The sequence below is a fragment of the Corythoichthys intestinalis genome, chromosome 18 (genome assembly GCF_030265065.1).
Source record: "Corythoichthys intestinalis isolate RoL2023-P3 chromosome 18, ASM3026506v1, whole genome shotgun sequence".
Lineage (NCBI taxonomy): Eukaryota > Metazoa > Chordata > Actinopteri > Syngnathiformes > Syngnathidae > Corythoichthys > Corythoichthys intestinalis.
In genome coordinates, this window is record NC_080412.1 from 46,125,261 (window position 1) to 46,146,943 (window position 21,683).

Here is a 21,683-nt window from a genome sequence, read left to right on the forward strand (position 1 = left end):
ATTGAAAAAAAAAACTAGCTCAAACAAAAACCTAACTTATGTTGGTCTTAACAAGAAGCAGCTGGATTCGGCCATGTAAAATGAGGCAGACTAGAGGGCAGTGTATCCACCCAAATCAATAAAACTAAATGCAAACACTTTCAAAAACAAACCATTGCAACGCCACTTTAATTAATCGAATACTCCAAGCAGCAAAATTTAATTCGAATCTTTTTTTCTAATCGAATGCTCGAGTTAATCGATTAATCGTTGCGGCACTACATACAAGGTCGTTGAATCAGCCCGTGGTGTTAATTTGTGTCTTGGAAAAAGTTAAGCCTCCCATACACAGACAGGATATGATGGATAAACACAGCAGTTGTTTGTGCATGTCCATCCAAATGGACAGAGAGCAAGGAAGATTGTGCGTGTGTTTGACTTGCCGCCTCCGAACATTAGTCCGAGGAAATACTTCCTGTTTGAACATGACTCATAATCTCTGGGAATTTGAAGGGATTAGCCTCGGCCAAACATTCAGAGGAAGCCGAGTGTGGATGACAGAGAGGATACAAGTGTACTGAAAGGCAAATAAAGACACTATTGGTATGGGGCGCCGTTTGTAAAGCAAACTCATGCTGAAAATTACGACAACATTTTCTCACATTTAGCGCCACACAGTGTTTAAAATGTGGTGTAAAAATTTTAGAGGCACTTTTTTCCCCCCACATGTACATTATTTAGCAACTTCAATTTATTTTTAAATAATAAGTATTTGGACCTTAGATTTTAAATCCAGAACTAAATATTTAATTTAAATCTTAAATGTAAACGTTAAACTTATATCCTAAATGTATATCTTTTAAATCCAAATGTTAAATTTATATCTTAAATCCAAATGTTAAATATACATCTTAAATGTAAATGTTAAATTTAAATCTTAAATTTAAATCCTAAATATATATCTATATACCAAGTTTAAATGTTAAATCTGGAAACGGTTGAAACTAAATATTTAGCTTAATATGCAAATTGACATGACTGGAGACCGGAAGTAACAAAATAAAAGCTGGAGCAGCTCAGACTGTTTGCTTAGTCCAGTCTAACAGAGACCCTTTGCGGCTATTCATAGTAACTTTACTAGGCTCATGTCAGCAAAAGTGACACGAAAAACACAAAATATTCTTTAAATAGTTTATCTTAAATGTGTATTTTACCTAGATATTGTTATTATCACAATGATTCATGTCCAAGAGACGACAGCTACCGTTAAGTAGGTTTTATTCAATTTCAAGCAACATAAGCAAACAGTCTGAGCAGCTCCAGCTTTTATTTTGTTACTTCCGGTTTCCAGTCATGTGAAGTTGCATATTAAGCTAAGTATTTAGTTTCAACTAGGGTTGTTCCGATCATGTTTTTTTGCTCCCGATCCGATCCGATTGTTTTAGTTTGAGTATCTGCCGATCCCGATATTTCCCGATCCGGTTGCTTTTTTTTTTTTTTTTTTGCTCCCGATTCAATTCCAATCATTCCCGATAATTTTTCCCAAACATATACCTTTTGGCAATGCATTAAGAAAAAAATGAATAAAACTCGGACGAATATATACATTGAACATACAGAACATAAGTACTGTATTTGTGTTTATTATGACAATAAATCCTCAAGATGGCATTTACATTATTAACATTCTTTCTGTGAGAGGGATCCACGGATAGAAAGACTTGTAACTTGTAAAGGATAAATGTGACTTTGTATATTGTGACTAAATATTTCCATCTAGTGTATTTGTTGAGCTTTCAGTAAATGATTCTGTAGCCATTTAACTGTTCTGCCCAAATGCATGATGGGAAGTGCAACCATGACTGTGCGTAGTGGCACCAATTGATATATCTTCTCTGCGTTGGAAAATAACATAGGGTGTAAAGAAAAAGATCAACAACTACCTTTCTTCCCCACATTGCTTTCCCACGATATTTCTAATTATTGAGAGGGATTTTAAGGCTTTAGCCAATTTAATAAAGGCTCCAAAGACTGCCAAAATTCACTCTACTCATTTTATGCTGCCTTTTAGCTCTATATATAGGTAAATCGGCGCCATTATAGATTGAACACGACAATGCATGAGTGGGTCGTGCAGCGCATGCGTTAACTGCGTTAAATATTTTAATGTGATTAATAAAAAAAAAATGAATTACCGCCTTTAACGCGATAAATTTGATAGCCCTACTTTAAGCCAAAACTAAAGAGTATGGATGAGGGTAAGACATTTTGTCTGTAACGTTAAATACAATTAGAAAACGATTGAATTAAAAAATATATATTTATATTAAAAAAAGGCATGTCCGATAGTTTTTTGCCGATTCCGATACTTTGAAAATGACGTGATCGGACCCGATCGATCGACATTTTTAGTTTCAACCATTTTCAGATTTAACATTTAGATTTAGTATTTAGATATATATTTAAGATTTACATTTAGGATATAAATTTAACAATTAGATTTGAGATATATATTTCACATTTGGATTTAAGATATATATTTAACATTTAGATTTAAGATATATATTTAGGATATAAATTTAAGATTTACATTTAAGATTTAAATTAAATATTTAGTTCTGGATTTAATCATTCAGGTCCAATACTTATCATTTAAAAATAAATATTTAAGTTGCTAAATAATGTTGTAAATGTGCAAAAAAAGTGTCTAAAATTTTCACACCACATTTTAAACATAGTGTGGCGCTAAATGTGAGAAAATGTTGTCGTAATTTTCAGCATGAGCTGCTTTACAAACGGCGCCCCATATATTGGACGATAGTTTGTATACGCTTGTGAATTGAACTGCAATTTTTGAATGTCACCTAACCCTTGTACCTACTTGTTGGCGAGCGGGTCTTCAATGCGGTTGCCCAACTGCGATTCGTGACTTTTGCTGCGCGTGAGGGTGATGTTGGGGAGCAGATGTAGCACTTTGCGTGACGGAGGTGGCGGCGTGCACGGAGGCTTCAGTCGGTGACGCCGCTTTGACGGCGGCGTGACGGGCGGCGTGCGAGTGTGGCCGTGGAGCCGGGCCGAGCGAGCCGAGGACGCGTTGGCTAAGGGGCTTTCGGCACGGAGGTGCGGCGTCTGCGGCTCGGGCGTGGGGACTGCCGACACTGAGCCGGAGCGGGGATGAGGAAAAGTAGCGCAGGGGGTGGAGGGCACGGAATGGATGCTGGAAGGGCGGGCGAGAGGCGAAGGACTGAGCGGTCGGATCGGATTTCCCAGGCCGGAGAGCTGATCGGCGGTCAGCAGAGAACCGCTGTCCCTCCTGGTGGCCTCGGACAACCAAGCCGTGCCGTCGTCCTTCACTTCACCTCCTGGGTCGGAAACAAAAGTGGAATCGTATGAGCTGCGGAACACGTGAAGGAAAACCCAGGCAGATGGCAACAGCGCACCTACCGGCTTCAGTTGCACTTTTTAAGCAGGAGAGGGCAGCACTTAGTCGTGCACATTCTTCTGACGTGAATCCAAGCCTTTTCATGGTGTCCCTCACCTGAGCACTTGCCATCTGCAGTAAGGCATCCAGGGAGAACTTTGCTTCCACTACCTACACATAAGCAAAAATATAACTCAGAAATGTAGGATTTCTATTTTTTAAAAAGTAGTAAAAAGTAGTTGCCCCTGGCAACAGCAATACAGTCAAATCCTCCAGTATAAAGCCATTTCAGTTGAGGATGTTGTTTTTGGACACGGGAAGTACGCAATTGCTTATCAGTCATGTCAAAGCTTTGCCAGTAATATGCCTTTTAAATACACAGTCAAGTGGTTCCAAATACCAATGATAGAAACCAAGGCCTGGATCACTAAAAAACGTAAACAAAGAAAAATCTGACAATTGTGTAACTCCCAATGAGTTAAGCTCTTCTTTAGCTCTTCTCTGGAGAATTGCATAATGTAGAACTAAATTAGATGGTGGAGAAAATGAGGTTCCTAAGTTAGATGCATTGCAGTTCTACACAATACTCAGAGGTAGGTAGTAACGTGTTACATTTACTCCGTTACATTTACTTGAGTAACTTTTTGAGGAAAAAAAAGAGTAGTTTTATGAAGCTATACTTTTTACTTTTACTTCAGAAGATTTGTGAAGAAAAACGCTACACTTACTCTGTTACTTTGGGCAATACAAGAGTCGTTCCATTTTTTCTGCATTCTACATATTAGATGTATTATTTTTTTAGCCAGAGATGCTAAAAGAGTAGCTCTACCGAGTTCACCAATGACACGTCGCAACAATAATCACATGACCTTATTCTACCAATCAGACGCAAGCTAGCCGTTCTAGCTTCACGCTAGCCTTTTCTATCATTTGGTGCCTTTAAAGCACAGTAAAAAATGAAGTATTTGATATAGAGCGCTTCCCCAAATATTTCTCGAAAGCGCAGATTTTAAACTCTCTCCCAGTTTTTATTTGGTACCGATTGACCACGGAAAACCGGAGATATGATCATTTTAATTTCAAAATAGTAACTATGAAGGAACGCTTCACTATTCAAACTAGGAACTATTTCTCCACCAGAGGGCAGTCATGTTCTTTGGACGAATAATGCTGCATTTACACACACATATATATATATATATACACATATACATGGAGGAAAACACAGACAAGACTGAAAAAGCAGTTTCTGCTCTTGCACTCCTCTTTAAAAGAAACTGCTGTATTTTAAGCAAAAAAAAAAACAAACTTGTGTTTGATAGAACAATATGTCTATATGCTGCAATAGCAGATTCATGGCGCATTAAGCACCCAAACTCTTTTTAATTTGTCCGTTTTACCCTGGAAATCCCCATTTACAGACGTCGCGCAACCGCTTTTGTTTCAACCCAGCCATAAAATGAAGGTAATTAATTATATTTATTATTGTAAATGTCATTTTTAGTTTAGAATCATTAATTGATATCTAATATTTAGTTTAAAAAAAAAAGGTCTTTAAAAAATTATTCACTCGCACATTTTAAACTTTTAAACAAATGATGTCACAATGAAAAAAATGGCGTCTGTAAAAAAGTCACGGATATTTACCTCATAACTATCGCTTGATTGTATTTTTTTTGTTTCTGTCACATTTTTTTACGATATGTTTGATGATAAATAATCGATCCAAACAAACACAAATAGGAAAAAAAAAAACGTTTAAAAAGGTAAACATATCAAAAAGAAAATCTCGACCACTCCGTGATGTCTGCGATTTCTGCATCGCGACCCTTGTTATATTACCATGTTTCAACCATAAAATCCCCCAAATATCCAGCTGTGGCCATTCACAGCTGTGTCTTGACACTCGGTGATACATGCTACCTGGAGTTTATGGATCGAAACAAGGTCAGTACGCGATAATATCTTGTTAAAGTCATGGCGTCTGTAATTCTGCTCTCACCTCCAGATAGGGTTTTGCTGTTAAATTTTTTTTTTTTTTTTTTTTTTTTAAATGCCCTCCTGTTCAAAAATGTTCTTCCTCCAGAAAATTGAGATTTTAAGCTTTCCTTTTTTTAAACTTTAAAATTTTTTTTTTTTTTTTAAAGATTTTAAGCCTTCCAATGATGTATCACACGTACATATCGAACAATTTTTAAAGTTGGCTAAATAGGGGGTCTCAGAGCGGAACTTCAAGTCACCCGAGTGTTTTCCGCCATACATATTTTTTTCTCTCGTCGGAATTCAATGATTTTTTTTCTTTTTTAATTATTTCTTTGGCTTAATGTGATTATGTAATGGGTTATTGTACAGTATCATAATAACAGTCCATATAGATAACTTTGTGCTCAGAGAAAAATACCATTGTTTTAAAAAAATCAAAACGACAAAAAAAATATGGTCACTTCCAATTTTACTCATTACTTGAGTATTATTTCAGTAAATACTTTTTACTTGTACTTGAGTACATTTTTTGCACGACTACTTTTACTTGAGTAATATTATTTTGAGGTAACGCTACTCGAGTAAAATCTTTGGCAACTCTACCCACCTCTGACAACACTAAACATATTAAGGCAGGTTTCGAAAGGAACGCTATCCTGCACGCACCGTTGATTTAATTTGCAGCATAAGTGATTTGAATATGTACACAATAGTATTCTAAATGGAGAAGGCTTGTTATTACAGGAAAAGTACACAGTAATACAAAAGTGGTCAGACTGGAAAATGATAGAATGAGGTGTATTAAAAAAATAACAGGGAAAAGAAACATCCTCAATGATCACGTTACAGTGAGGTCACAATACCAAATCAAACAAGGATAAGAAAAACATACAGTAGCTGACACTTTGCAGCTGTACAGGAAGGAAAGCAAGGGTAGGGAGGGAAAAAAAATACATGCAGTAAAATATGACTAACAAATATGCTGAGGAATGACAGCTACACTTAATTTGCCAAAGAGGGAAGTGTAAGCCAATGATGGATTTTGTTGAGGTATGTCCTGTTTGAATACATAACGTAAATTTTGGACTATAAGCGGCTACTTTTTTCCCCTCATTTTGAATCCTGCAGTTTATAGTCCAGTGCCAGACCTAAAATTTGATAGCCATCTAAAATCCATCACTAAATCTGCTTATTACCACCTAATCAATATAGCCAGAAATATGGGGCTTCTGACTAAACAAGATATTAAAAAACCTTTCATTTTCAGTAGATTGGACTATTGCAACGGTATATTTACAGGTCTTTATAAAAAATCAGTCAGGAAGCTGCAGCTAGTACAGAATGCTGCTGCCAGAGTCCTTACAAATACATGCAAACTGGACCACATGACACCGGTTTTGAAATCGTTACACTAGCAATAGACTTCATAATATACTGACGTGACACATTCCCCATTCACTGCGTCACGCCTTCCCGAAGGGGGCCGTCCCACACTCCGCTTCATTTATTAGCAGTCGGTCTCATGCAGCGATCGAATGCCGAATTTAGGTTGGAAAAGTACAAAAGCTGTACTGCATACAAACAGGAAGGATTTTCTCAGGAGTGATATGTTCGAGGATTTAAGGTAATTATTATATTTTTCGTACCATGCATGCATTTTGAAATGTTGTGAAAAAAAAAAATCAATGGGAGAAATTAGCCGCTACAGCAATGGTCCCCAAACTACGGCCCGCGGGCCGAATACGGCCCACCTCCACATTTGGTCCGGCCCCCTGAACACATTTTTTTTTTTCTTTTCAATAGTGTTATTTATTTCCTGGCTTTTTTCTGTGAAGAACCCAGAAAGGGTTATTTGGTTATTATCTATTTGATTAATAGTGTTGTTATTATTATTATATTATATTTAGGGCTGTCAAAATTATTGCGTTAACGGGCGGTAATTAATTTTTTAAATTAATCACGTTGAAATATTTGACGCAATTAACACACATGCCCCGCTCAAACAGATTAAAATGACAGCACAGTGCAATGTCCACTTGGTACTTGTGGTTTTTTTTGTTTTTTTTTTTAGTTTTGTCGCCCTCTGCTGGCGCTTGGGTGCGACTGATTTTATGGGCTTCAGCACCCATGAGCATTGTGTAATTATTGACATCAACAATGGTGGGCTACTAGTTTATTTTTTGATTGAAAATTTTACAAATTTTATTAAAACGAAAACTTTAAGAGGGGTTTAAATATAAAATTTCTATAACTTGTAGTTCTTAAAAGATAAATGTTAGTACAAGTCCTTCTATCCATGGATCGCTTTAACAGAATGTTAATAATGTTAATGCCATCTTGTTGATTTATTGTTATAACAAACAAATACAGTACTTATATACCGTATGTTGAATGTATATATCTGTCTTGTGTCTTATCTTTCCATTCCAACAATAATTTACACAAAAATATGGCATATTTTAAAGATGGTTTGAATTGTGATTAATTACGATTAATTAATTTTTAAGCTGTAATTAACTCGATTAAAAATTTTAATCATTTGACAGCCCTAATTATATTATATTATATTATATTATATTATATTAGGGCTGTCAAATTATTAAAATTTTTGACAGCCCTAATTATATTATATTATATTATATTATATTATATTATATTATATTATATTATATTATATTATATTATATTATTATTAGGGCTGTCAAATGATTAAACACTTTTAATCGAGTTAATTACAGCTTAAAAATTAATTAATTGTAATTATTCGCAATTCAAACCATCTATAAAATATGCCATATTTTTCTGTAAATTAATGTTGGAATGGAAAGATAAGACACAAGACAGATATATACATTCAACATACGGTACATAAGTACTGTATTTGTTTATTATAACAATAAATCAACAAGATGGCATTAACATTATTAACATTCTTTTAAAGCGATCCATGGATAGACAGACTTGTAGTTCTTAAAAGATAAATGTTAGTACAAGTTATAGAAATTTTATATTAAAACCCCTCTAAATGTTTTCTTTAATAAAATTTGAAAAATTTTCATTCAAAAAATAAACTAGTAGCTCGCTATTGTTGATGTCAGTGATAACACAGTGCTCATGGTGCTGAAACCCATAAAATCAGTCGCACCCAAGCGCCAGCAGAGGGCAACAAAACACCAAAAAACAAGTAACAAGTGGACATTACACTGTGCTGTCATTTTAATCTGTTTGAGCGGGGCATGTGCGTTAAATGCGTCAAATATTTTAACGTGATTAATTAAAAAAAATAATTATCGTCCGTTTACGCGATAATTTTGACAGCCCTAATTATTATTATTTTTATTTTATTTACTTTTGTTCCGTGAAGAATCCAGAAAGGGTTATTTGATTGTGGCTTTCTGTAAAACAATACATTTTTACATTTAGGCACTCCAGCAATCGTCACACTTTTTCTGTTACAAACTGACCCCGGCCCCTCATCAGAGAAAGTTAAAATTATGTGGCCCTCAAAGGAAAAAGTTTGGGGACCCCTGCGCGACAGCATTGGCATTATACTTTGAGCAGCCCGTCTAACTACTAATGATCGGTATCGGTCCAGAAAAACCCATATCGGTCGATCTCTAATTTTGAGTTTTCATCGACTAAAACTAGATGAAATTTGAGTTTTCGTCAAAGAAAACTAGACGAACACATTTCAAATGACTAAAATACATAAAGAAGACTAAGTCTTTTCGTCCAAAAGACTAAGACAATAATTAAAAGGGCTACCTGGATGAGTTCCGGTCGTAAGTTGATGGTGCGTAGCCAGTCTCGCAAGCGTGGATAGCTGTCCAAGTTGTCGGGCCTCTCCGTCTCTGGCACTTTGAGTTTGCACTGTAGCTGTTTACAGATGTATTTCACCAGCTTCACCTGCGGGGGGCAATAGATTTCATGACTCACGAGTTGAGGGGCAGCAAGAGAAGAAGCCGGGCTTCAAAAGCGGGACATCGGCAATATGTAGTGCATTGGGCTTTCCGCTCTTCACCTGATGTAACAACACAACTCGAAATACCTGCAGTGATTGTTTGCCTAGTTACACAGTACCACCGGTGTGCAAGACACCTTTGAATGAATATGCACACATTTTTCACTAGGAGCACAGTGGCTCCCAACTGAAAATTTTAGAGGCGCAAGCGGAAAATTCAGGAGCGCAGACTGTAAATCGGTATGCGAGGTTTTCCTCTAATTTTCACTTTTTAACCCATTAATACTTTCATAATAAATGCATAAAACTACCAACTTATGAATCTATATTTTATTCTCTATCAGTTTTGACACAAAGCAGTATACTGCTTACAAATTAGGTTAATATGGGATTTTTTAGGGAGACCCAGCTGTAACATGTGGAGTGTCCCATTCATGACAAAAAAATTATATATATATATATAATTATAAAGTATCTGAACCTTTTGGAATTTCTCACATTTCTGCATAAAATCGCCATCAAATTTTATCTGATCTTTGTCAAAATCACACAGATGAAAAAACAGTGTCTGCTTGAACTAAAATCAACCAAGCATTTATAGGTTTTCATATTTTAATGAGGATAGCATGCAAAGGCAAGGCAAGGCAAATTTATTTATATAGCACAATTCAACACAAGGCAATTCAAAGTGCTTTACATCACATGAAGATCATAAAAATCACATTAAAATCAATAGGACGTAAAAACAAAGACAGTCGAAATAGGAAATAAAATTATACATAAGAATCGCATTTCATTATGAATAGAATTTAAAAAAAATAATAATAATAAAAATAAAAGAAATAAAGAAAAAAATAATGCACAAGAGGAATAGAAAGCAAATAGATTGAAATAATAATATCTATTTTATACATGGAGCCTTAGTGCATTGTATTTTTGCCATAAAGACTCGGGGACGCTTCAAAAGTTAACACAGTTGAAAAATCATATATCTCGTATTAACCAGGGCAAAGAGAAAAAGGACCATCCAGATCTAGGACACCATGGGGGTGTGCTAGACCCCATGGGATGGCATCCAGTTTCTATTGTGTTGATTTTTTTTTTTAACATAATAAAATTTTGACATAAAAAGGACTATGTTTTCACAATAGGTTTTTTTTAAAACAGGAAAAACATCCCACAAAATGTCATTCCATTATTTACTTGGAAGGTGGAAGTTAATGCTTGAAACAAGATGCTGGGGGAAAACTAGTACCAAGAAAAATTGAGAGACACCAAGAGCCAAAAGTGATATTTGCCATGTGGCAAAATGGATGTTGCAATGTGGCATTTTTTTTTTTTACATGTGGCATTTTTTTGCCACATGGCAAAAAAAAAAAAAAAAAAAAAAAAAACGCCACATGGCAAAATTCATTTTGCCACATGGCAAAAAAAAAAAACACATGGCAAAATCAATTTTGCCACATGGCAAAAAACGCCATTGTGTAAAAAAAAAAAAAAAAAAAAAGCCACGTGGCACAAATATGCCACAAGGCAAAATCCATTTTGCCACATGGCAAAATCCATTTCTCCACATGGCAAAAAAATGCCACATGGCAAAATCCATTTTGCCATACGGCAAAAAAACCCACATGGCAAAATCCGTTTTGCCACATGGCAAAAAATGCCATATGTAAAAAAAATGCCACGTGGCACAAAAATGCCATATGGCAAAATCCATTTTGCCACATGGCAAAAAAAAACCCACATGGCAAAATCCATTTTGCCACATGTTAAAAAAATGCCATGCAGCAAAAACAATGCCACATGGCAAAATCCATTTCTCCACATGGCAAAAAAAATGCCACATGGCAAAATCCATTTTGCCCCATGGCAAAAAATGCCACATGGCAAAATCCATTTTGCCACATGTAAAAAAAAGGCCACATGGCAAAATCCATTTCTCCACATGGCAAAAAAACCCACCTGGCAAAATCCATTTTGCCACACGGCAAAAAATGCTACATGGCAAAGTCCATTTTGCCACATGGCAAAAAAAAAAAAAAAAAAAAAGCCACATCTGAAAAAAAAAAAGCCACATAGCAAAATCAATTTAGCCACATGGCAAAATCCATTTTGCTTTTGCCACATGGCAAAAAAATGCCACATCTGAAAAAAAAAAAAAAGCCACATAGCAAAATCAATTTAGCCACATAGCAAAATCCATTTTGCCACATGGCAAATAACACTTTTCCTTCTCAGCCCTGCTGGAAAAAATTATGCAATAAATGCAAGTGAATAGGGGTATTAAGATAGTACTGTAAAATAGATATTTTTCTTGTGTGGTGTAAGAATTAGACCACAATTTATGGTGATCACTTTGGAAAATGAAACGAGACAAAGGAGACATTCATTTTTAAAAAGAGTATAAAGTGGGTCATTCAGGCCATATTAAAACAAAGCTGATCCATGGATAAATGATAGCACGTGCAGTGTTGATGTTAGTAAGTATTGTATGTATTTAAATGAACACCACAGTATTGGTTTGCAGGCCGAATTATGTGGCGGATTGTGTGTCCCCCTATCGTGCAGTCTATCTGCATGGGTCCATTACAGTAGGCGGCCTCTCTTGCTGACAAAAACCTCTCCATACTTAACCCAAATTGTTGCTGATAATATTGTCATAGTTGATTTAAATAGCGTGCTCCTAATATTTCACTATACGGGCCAATGTAATCTCAGAAAAAAAGTTTGTCTGGTGTCCTGTGACTAATTCAACATGGTGTCCCATCACTTTATAGTCTGATTTGAATAGACATTAGCGTAGTGACTAAGGGCCAACTAGTAAACAAACAGCTCTTTGGAATTTAGACGTCCCCGTTCCGTCACTTCATATTAGGGCCGCAACTAACAAATATTTTTATAATCGATTAATCGGCCAATTAATTAGTCGGATAAATGTCACTTTTTACAATTACCTTCACATTTTAACTTGAAGCATGTTGTACGTAACGATGCAGACAAAATGCAAAAAGCACACTCTCTTGTATGACAATTTACAGTTTGAATGGGAGTTTGTGTTGAAACTTGAAGCTGTTATTCTTTATTAAAAATTTTTTTTTTTAAATACTATCAACTATACTAGCTAACAATAACTCAAGCACTAATATGCTTCTCGAAAACCTACAGTGGTATGAAAAAGTATCTGAACTTTTTGGAATTTCTTACATTTCTGAATTAAATCACCATCAAATGTGATCTGATCTTTGTCAAAATCATACAGATGAAAAAACAGTGTCTGCTTGAACTAAAACCACCCAAACATTTATAGATTTTCATATTGTAATGAGGATAGTATGCAAACAATGATAGAAGGGGAAAAAAATAAGTAAATGAACCATCACATTTAATATTTTGTCCCCCCCTTTGGCAGCAATAACTTAAACCAGACGCTTCCTGTAGCAACAGATCAGTCTGGCACATTGATCAGGACTAATCTTGGTCCATTCTTCTCAACGAAACTGCTGTAGTTCAGTCAGATTCCTGGGATGTCTGACATGACTCGCTGTCTTTAGGTCATGCCACAGCATCTCAATGGGGTTCAAGTCTGGACTTTGACTTGGCCACTCCGGAACATGTATTTTGTTCATCTGAAACAATTCTGAAGTTGATTTACTTCCGTGTTTTGGATCATTTTCTTGTTGCAGCTTCCGTGTTTTGGATCATTTTCTTGTTGCAGCATCCATCCTCTTTTCAGCTTCAACTGTCTGACATATAGCCTCAGGTTTTCCTGCAAAACTTTTGAATTAATTCTTCCATTAATAATTGCAATTTGTCCAGGTCCTGAGGTAGCAAAACAGCCCCAAATCAAGATGCTCCCTCCCCCATGCTTCATGGTGGGGATGAGGTGTTGATGTTGGTGAGCTGTTCCATTTTGCCTCCATACGTGACGTTGTGTGTTACTCCTAAACAATTCATCTTCGGTTCCATCAGTCCACAAGATATTTTGTCAAAACGTCAGTGGCGTGTCCATGTCCCTTTTTGCGAACAATAAACGAGCAACAATGTTTTTTTTAGACAGCAGCGGCTTCCTCCGTGGAGTTCTCCCATGAACACCATTCTTGGCCATAGTTTTACATACAGTATATTGGACTGTGCCAGTGATTTCTTTAAGTCTTTAGCAGACACTCTAGGGTTATTTTTTACCTCTCTGCGTATTCTGCGCTGAACTCTTGGTGTCATCTTTGGTGGACGGCAACTCCTTGAGAGATAAGCAACCGTGCCAAACTCTCTCAATTTGTAGACAGCTTATCTGATTGTTGATTGATGAACATCCAGACTTTTACAGATGGTTTTGTATCCTTTCCCAGCTTAATACGAATCAACAATCCTTGATCGCAGGTCTTCAGACAGCTCTTTTGATCGAGCCATGATGCACATCACACAATGCTACTCAAGACAATTCTTACCCGTTGTGTGTTTTATAGCGGGCAGGGCAGCTTTAAACCACTCATCAGCGATTGGGCACACACCTGACTTAAATTGTTTGGTAAAAATTGGTTTCATTTGCTTTTTAGGTTTCCTTAGGCAGAGGGTTCACTTACTTATTTTCCCCCCTTCTGTCATTGTTGGCATGCTATCCTCATTAAAATATGAAAACCTATAAATGTTTGCGTGGTTTTAGTTAAAGGAGACACTGTTTTTACATCTGTAAGATTTTGACAAGATCAGATCACTTTTCATGGTGATTTTATGTAGAAATGTGAGAAATTCCAAAAGGTTCAGATACTTTTTCATACCACTGTAATACAAATGGCTGCTTAGGACACTGATTAGCATGATCGCTAACTAGCTTAGCACTCCGTGATAAGCAGTAACGTCTCATCAACAAAGAATACAAACAATGCAATTGGCTTCATTTACTCGCTTACTGGATCTAACAGCACAAAAGACAATATAACCCTCTAAATTTAGTAATATTATTGATTCACCACCCCAACCTAAGTGTAGCAGTGAACTCTCTCTCTCTCTTGCTCTGATCACTGGCACGCGCGCGCACAACCACTCATTACGTACAAACAAGACCGAAACTGGACTGCTCATAGCTGCCGGCAAAAATCAATTATAAAATTCATTGGCACATAATCGATTGAGAAATTTATTGCAGCTTCATTAAAAAGCTTGAAAATTGGCAAAAATGTGAATCGTTTTCCAAAGTAAAAGCAGATTTCTTTCATGTGCTACTTTGACTGAACAAAAATATGTTGAAAAAATCGAATATTTACAATTGACAAGTTATATATGTTATAATTTCAAGAATTTAGACAGGTTTAAGGTGAAGAAGGTCTTAAACGGTTAATTGGTTATCAAAATAGTTGTCGATGAATCGATTAATTGTTGCACCTCTACTTCATATTGTGCATTTGACGACATATGCAATGACCTACCGTCCAAAGGCTACTCACTTGACGCGGCTAACGAGATAGCCCCATTTTGCTTCGCTTCCCTGCGCTCTATTGCGGGCCCCGTGACGTCAGGTTACCTAGCAACCTCTCTTCTGAGCCGTCAGCAACATTTCAGTGGGATTTTCCCCATGCATGTGAAACACTGCTCTGACAAAATGCAAGCCCACATATAAATGTCATCATGTGGCTTCGCAGAGTAACAAAACAGGGTGGGAATCTTTTGACTCATCTGTTATCTTGCTAAATAAGTGAGAATTCCCCTAGTCTAGTCCCTCATGAATTTGTATAAGATGGCATTTAGCTCAGGAGCGCAAGCGTTGTCAACCGACCCAGATGACAACGGGCCTCTTTCATATTTTTGGCGCAGAGTAGCGAAAGCAGCTATCGACGCGTGGCACGGAGGTGGGCGGCGGCGGGGACAGAAATGGCGTCAGAGCCCACCTGTCGGCCAAGCTCAATGGTGCCATGGCAACAGCCTCACGCGGGGAGGGGATGAGTGACGGCCAGCGTGTCCGCCCGGACGCCGGTGGAGAACAAAGAGAGAGCGCCCGTCTGACACAGCAAAACCCGCGGCTGCTCCGATTGTTACCGGGGCTTGCTGATACAGCCACATTATGGGCCCTGCCAAGGCGGTGTCATGGCAGGCCATGATGGAAAACTCAACAATAAAGTACAGTGGTACCTCCACATACGACATCGGGACATCCCTAGTCCCAATGGCATATTTTTGCACCCGAGTCAGTCACCTGATTATTTGATCTAATCTTTGTCAAAATCACATAGATGAAAAAACAGTGTCTGCTTTAACTAAAACCACCCAAACAGTTATAGGTTTTCATATTTTAATGCGGATAGTATGCAAAAAAATGACAAAAGGGGGGGGGGGATAAGTAAGTGAACCACCACATTTAATATTTTGTGGCCCCTCCTTTGGTAGCAATAACTTCAACCGGACGCTTCCTGTAGCTGCAGATCAGTCTGGCACATGGATCAGGACTAAGCTTGGCCCATTCTTCTCTCTAAAACTGCTGTAGTTCAGTCAGATTCCTGGGATGTCTGGCATGAATCACTGTATTTACAGTGGGGCAAATAAGTATTTAGTCAACTACTAATCGTGCAAGTTCTCCCACTTGAAAATATTAGAGAGGCCTATATTTGTCAACATGGGTAAACCTCAACCATGAGAGACAGAATGTGGAAAAAAAACCAGAAAATCACATTGTTTGATTTTTAAAGAATTTGCAAATCATGGTGGAAAATAAGTATTTGGTCTATACTAAAAGTTCATCTCAATACTTTGTTGTGTACCATTTGTTGGCAATAACGGAGGCCAAATGTTTTCTGTAACTCTTCACAAGCTTTTCACACACTGTTGCTGGTATTTTGGCCCATTCCTCCATGCAGATCTTCTCTAGAGCGGTGATGTTTTGGGGCTGTCGTTGGGCAACACGGACTTTCAACACCCTCCTCACCCGTGGCGTCAAAATGATAACAAGAACGGTGAGCAAAAATCCCAGAACCACACGGGGGGACCTAGTGAATGACCTACAGAGAGCTGGGACCACAGTAACAAAGGCTACTATCAGTAACACAATGCGCCGCCAGGGACTTAAATCCTGCACTGCCAGACGTGTCCCTCTGCTGAAGAAAGTACACGTCCAGGCCCGTCTGCGGTTCGCCAGAGAGCATTTGGATGATCCAGAAGAGGACTGGGAGAATGTGTTATGGTCAGATGAAACCAAAATAGAACTTTTTGGTAGAAACACAGGTTCTCGTTTGGAGGAAAAAGAATACTGAACTGCACCATATCCACTGTGAAGCATGAGGGTGGAAACATCGTGGTTTGGGGCTGTTTTTCTGCAAAGGGACCAGGACGACTGATCTGTGTAAAGGAAAGAATGAATGGGGCCATGTATCGAGAGATTTTGAGTGAAAATCTCCTTCCATCACCAAGGGCATTGAAGATGAGACGTGGCTGGGTCTTTCGGCGTGACAATGTTCCCAAACACACAGCCAGGGCAACAAAGAAGTGGCTTCGTAAGAAGCATTTCAAGGTCCTGGAGTGGCCTAGCCAGTCTCCAGGTCTCAACCCCATAGAAAATCTGCAGAGGGAGTTGAAAGTCCATGTTGCCCAATGACCGCCCCAAAACATCACGGCTCAAGAGGAGATCTGCATGGAGGAGTGGGCCAAAATACCAGCAACAGTGTGCGAAAAGCTTGTGAAGAGTTACTGAAAACGTTTGGCCTCCGTTATTGCCAACAAAGGGTACATAATGAAGTATTGAGATGAACTTTTGGTATTGACCAAATACTTATTTTCCACCATGATTTGCAAATAAATTCTTTAAAGATCAAACATTGTGATTTTCTGTTTTTTTTCTCCACATTCTGTCTCTCATGGTTGAGGTTTACCCATGTTGACAATTATAGGCCTCTCTAATATTTTCAAGTGGGAGAACTTGCACAATTAGTGGTTGACTAAATACTTATTTGCCCCACTGTAAATACAGTGATTCATGCCAGACATCCCAGGAACCTGACTGAACTACAGCAGTTCTGTAAAGAAGAATGGGCCAAGATTAATCCTGATCAATGTGCCAGACTAATCTATAGCTACAGGAAGCGCCTGGTTGAAGTTATTGCTGCCAAAGGAGGGGCCACAAAATATTAAATGTGATTGTTCACTTACTTAGCTTCCCCCTTCTGTCATTGTTTGCATACTATCCTCATTAAAATATGACCTATATATGTTTGGGTGTTTTTAGTTAAAGCAGACATTGTTTTTTTCATCTGTGTGATTTTGACAAAGATCCCATTTGCACATATGCAGAAATGAGAAATTCCAAAATGTTCAGATACTTTTTCATACCACTCTAGCTTGATTTTCTGTGTATGTATATGTTGTTTTGTAGAATATCCTAGAAGGATTTCCTGACCAACGTATCAATCATCGTTGCATCGCTATATCGTGAGCTTTGTATGGCAAATGATATCCTACCATGAGGTACCAAGAGCTTCCCACTCCAACTAAAAATATGTGCCCGATTTTGTCCATTTTAAAGACTAGAGCATGCTGTCAATTGGCTTAGGCTAATCCTTTCTTATTTCAAGTAGTGAGGAGCTGCAAAAAGCACTCCGCATTCAAGGACAGACTGCAAATTTTACAAGTAAATAATGATGCACAGTTCAGAGCCGAGCTCCAAAGAAAATGAGTCAAGAGATAAAAATAGTACCGGCACCGAGGCCAAGATAGGCAGTCGCCGGGTCACATGACTTAAGGGGCACGTACACGCTTGACGGACCGGGACAATGGCCTGCTCGCCGCCCCTCCTCCTCCTCCATCATTGTTATCTCCGGCGGTCGCTGACCTCCTAAGCTCACTCGGATATATGTGTGTGTGTTGTTTACACATGCGTATTTGAGCAGACATTGTTAAACAGATATATTCAAGGGCGTAGGTTTGGTCTCAAAATTGGTGGGGACACTATAACAGCGTAACCTGCATGTACACTTTTTGCTGGGGACGGGACATTGATGAGACCAAACAGATTGGGTACATTTCTCAAAAATGGCTGGTTCCTACATAAAAATGAAAAGGGGGAGAAAGTCATTTTTTAAAATGCTTGCTTCATATATAGGAAGTTTAGAGTGGTTGTGCTTTTGTAGTTTTTTTTTGAGGCGGGGGTTAAAATGTGCATAGGGTGCAAATATTTTTTTTTTTTAAATGATGTGGAAAATAAATACATTTAATTAATAAATAAAAGCACAAAATGCAAAGTTGAATTAAAGTTGACAGTAGAAAACATACAGGAAGACACCTCTCTAAGCAGCTTTTGACTCGAGTTTTACAGGTTAGCAAATTCACACAGTTTAATGTTATGCTAACTCTGATGCAGATTGGACTTTCAGTAGCAAAATTAGTGATGTGTTCCCCACCTCCCCAACATTGACATCTTTTTACATTACTTACAGTGGCTGCTGCTGGCCCAAAAAAAACAAACTTCTTAATATCCCTCCTCTTCAAAGGGGGCGGAGGAGGCGGCATATTGACATGCATTTCTGTCGGGAGTGTGTGAATGTGGGGGTTCTAGTCATCAGCCAATCAAATGTGCATTTGAGGGGAAAAAATGGACCGGCACTACTAAATAGCAAGTGAAAAGGGGTAAATGCAAGTCTGATCATAATGAAATTAATTTACTTAATAATAGTAGGATCAATTCTATCCTAACAACACATTGGAAGACAATCTAAATTACCTTTATAGCTGAACTCATTGTATAGTGCAAAGAAGGTTGCTTAACTCATTTGCTCACCAAAACGTATAAGTACGTTATATTTTTATTTGTTTCAGTGTCCCCAAGACATATTTATGTCTTTTACGTTTTTTTTTTCTTTTTCACAAGAGACATCTCAACGTTCGGATTCAACCTAGCTCCAAAGCACGATGTTGAAAATCCATTTTAAAGCAATAAAACTGGCCACTCGAGGGCAGTAGCGCATTTGGTAAGACCGGGCCGGGCCACAAGACCGAGCAGAACAACCGGGAGGACGCCCGGGGTGGCAGGCGCTGGACGACCGAGCAGAACGACCGGGACCACCAGTACAGCGGACGATGCCGTTGAGTCCGTGCTTCTCGCCGAGCAGAGCCCGCGCTGCCTAGCTCGGCCGCTCGCGTCCCCCGCACTGTCCAGTGTCCCGCGACTCAGCCGGAAACGCGCACGGCCAAACCAGTTCCCCCCAGGGACACAAGTTCCCCAGGCAAACTCCGCCACGAGGCAGTGGTCACCACAAAAGAAAGACTAAAAAAAATCCATCTTTATGAGACAGGCGGCGATGAGGGAAAAGTTAACCCGGCTGTCGCGGCCACAACAGCGTCATCTCAGTTAGTTATGTGTAAATAAATTGTTACTTTGCTCTCAAAAGCTCGATTTGTCTTGTTGTTTATGTTAACATCTATAAGCTTCCGTTAGCTCAGATAATGGAACAGTATGACATCTCCTATCACGCCTATGCAGATGACACAAAACTGTACATTTCTGTGTCCCCACATGATTATAGTCCCTTAGTCTCCCTGAGTAAATGCATTCATCAAATCAATGAATGGATGTGCCAGAATTTTCTCCAGTTAAATGTGGAGAAGACAGAGGTGATCATTTTTGGGCCAAAAAAGGAAAGGTCAAAGATAAGCAGGCGACTTAGCACAATGTCACTTACAGCTACAAATCAAGTCAGAAACCTTGGCGTAATTATTGACTCAGACCTAAAATTTGATAGCCATCTAAAGTCCGTCACTAAATCCGCTTATTACCACCTAAATAATATAATCAGAATTAAGGGGCTTCTGACTCAACAAGACATGGAAAAACTTATGCATGCATTCATTTTCAGCAGATTGGACTACTGCAACGGTATATTTAAGGGTCTTGATAAAAAAATCAGTCGGGAAGCTACAGCTAGTACAGAATGCTGCAGCCAGAGTCCTCACAAATACAAGGAAGCTGGACCACATTACACCGGTTTTGAAATCGCTACACTGGCTTCCAGTGAGTCAAAGGATAGACTATAAAATACTACAAAACACTTAATGGCCTTGGACCAAAATACATGCTTGACTTGTTAGATTCCTATGAGACATCTAGACCCCTAAGGTCGTCTGGAACCGCTCTTCTGCATGTTCCAAGAACAAGAACCAAGCAGGGTGAGGCAGCATTTAGTTATTATGCTCCTCACCTCTGGAACAAGTTGCCCGAACGTCTGAAGTATGCTCAAACTGTTAGCTCTTTTAAATCAGGGCTAAAAACGCTTTTGTTTAGCACTGCATATCCATAACTGTCTATATATTTCAATCTACTTGCTTTCTATTCCTATTGTGCTTATCTCCATTGCTGATTTCAATTATTAGTAGTTTTTGTTTTATTTTTATTTATTTATTTTTATTCTATTTGTGATTAAATTTGATCTTTATGTATAATTTTATTTCCGATTTTGATTGTCTTGGTTTTTACGTTGTATTGATTTAAATGTGGATTTTTATGATCTTCATGTGATGTAAAGCACTTTGAATTGCCTTGTGTGGAATTGTTCTATATAAATAAATTTGCCTTGCCTTGCCAATGTTATTTTGTAGAACGAAAACATTCAAATGTTTGGGATGTCACAAAAGCGAAAAATAGCTGTGTTTAAGTCAAAGTTATGTTTGAAATGTATGATTTTACAAAAAGCTCAATTTCTCTGTTTTTTCATCAGAAATTGGAAAATTGCTCAAACTAAGCTATTTTCTAATGCTGATTTCTAAAGAATGGAAAAAGACTAACTAACTTTTTTTTCTGCTGAAAGAAGAGAGTCTAATCTTTCTTTTGGTAGGTTCCATGTTTATATAGCAATAGAACAGAATTTTCTGTGGGCCTTGCAAAATGGGTCAAAATCCATTAAAACGGCCGGGAGCGAAGGGCCTTGCTCGGTGAAAATTGCTGGGAATGAATGAGTTAAAAGTTGGCAGGGACGATTTGAGCATCCTGAAAAGTTGCTAGTGTTATGTCCCTACCGTCCCTATGCAAACCTACGCCCTTGAATATATTATTTCAATAACAGGAATTTTTAGAGGACAAAAGTTTGAGGCTAGGTGGCAAATAAGGACGTAAGACCCCTTTCAAGATGCAACTCATCTGGGTGGCTTTCAACATAGAACAAGGCCTCACAAAACGGCCGTTTCCAATTTTTTTACAGGTTGACATCACACACCGCGGGTCGAAACGGAAATAGAGACAGGGTCAGCGTTGCTGCAATCGCTAACGTCGCACTTCCTCAGTACTCGCGTGTGAGCCACATTCTCTATTGTTTTCTCCTAAGCCGTTTTCATGTCATGAGCGGCGGCGCTGCCGATTGGCTTGGATTC

The 21,683-nt window shown here is 38.2% G+C and overlaps 1 protein-coding gene across 4 annotated transcripts in view; it reads right to left on the reverse strand.

The window, feature by feature from the left end:
* The window catches only part of ksr1a (kinase suppressor of ras 1a), a 73,682-nt gene that overhangs the window by 28,331 nt on the left and 23,668 nt on the right, over positions 1–21,683 (reverse strand). For all 4 annotated transcript variants that reach the window (XM_057821832.1, XM_057821833.1, XM_057821830.1 and 1 more), the window contains exons 2-4: positions 9,149–9,289; positions 3,424–3,571; positions 2,861–3,341 (exon numbers count right to left, since the gene is read on the reverse strand). In XM_057821832.1, coding sequence (XP_057677815.1) covers positions 2,861–3,341; positions 3,424–3,571; positions 9,149–9,289 — 770 coding nt within the window. The remainder of the gene's footprint in view (positions 1–2,860; positions 3,342–3,423; positions 3,572–9,148; positions 9,290–21,683) is intronic.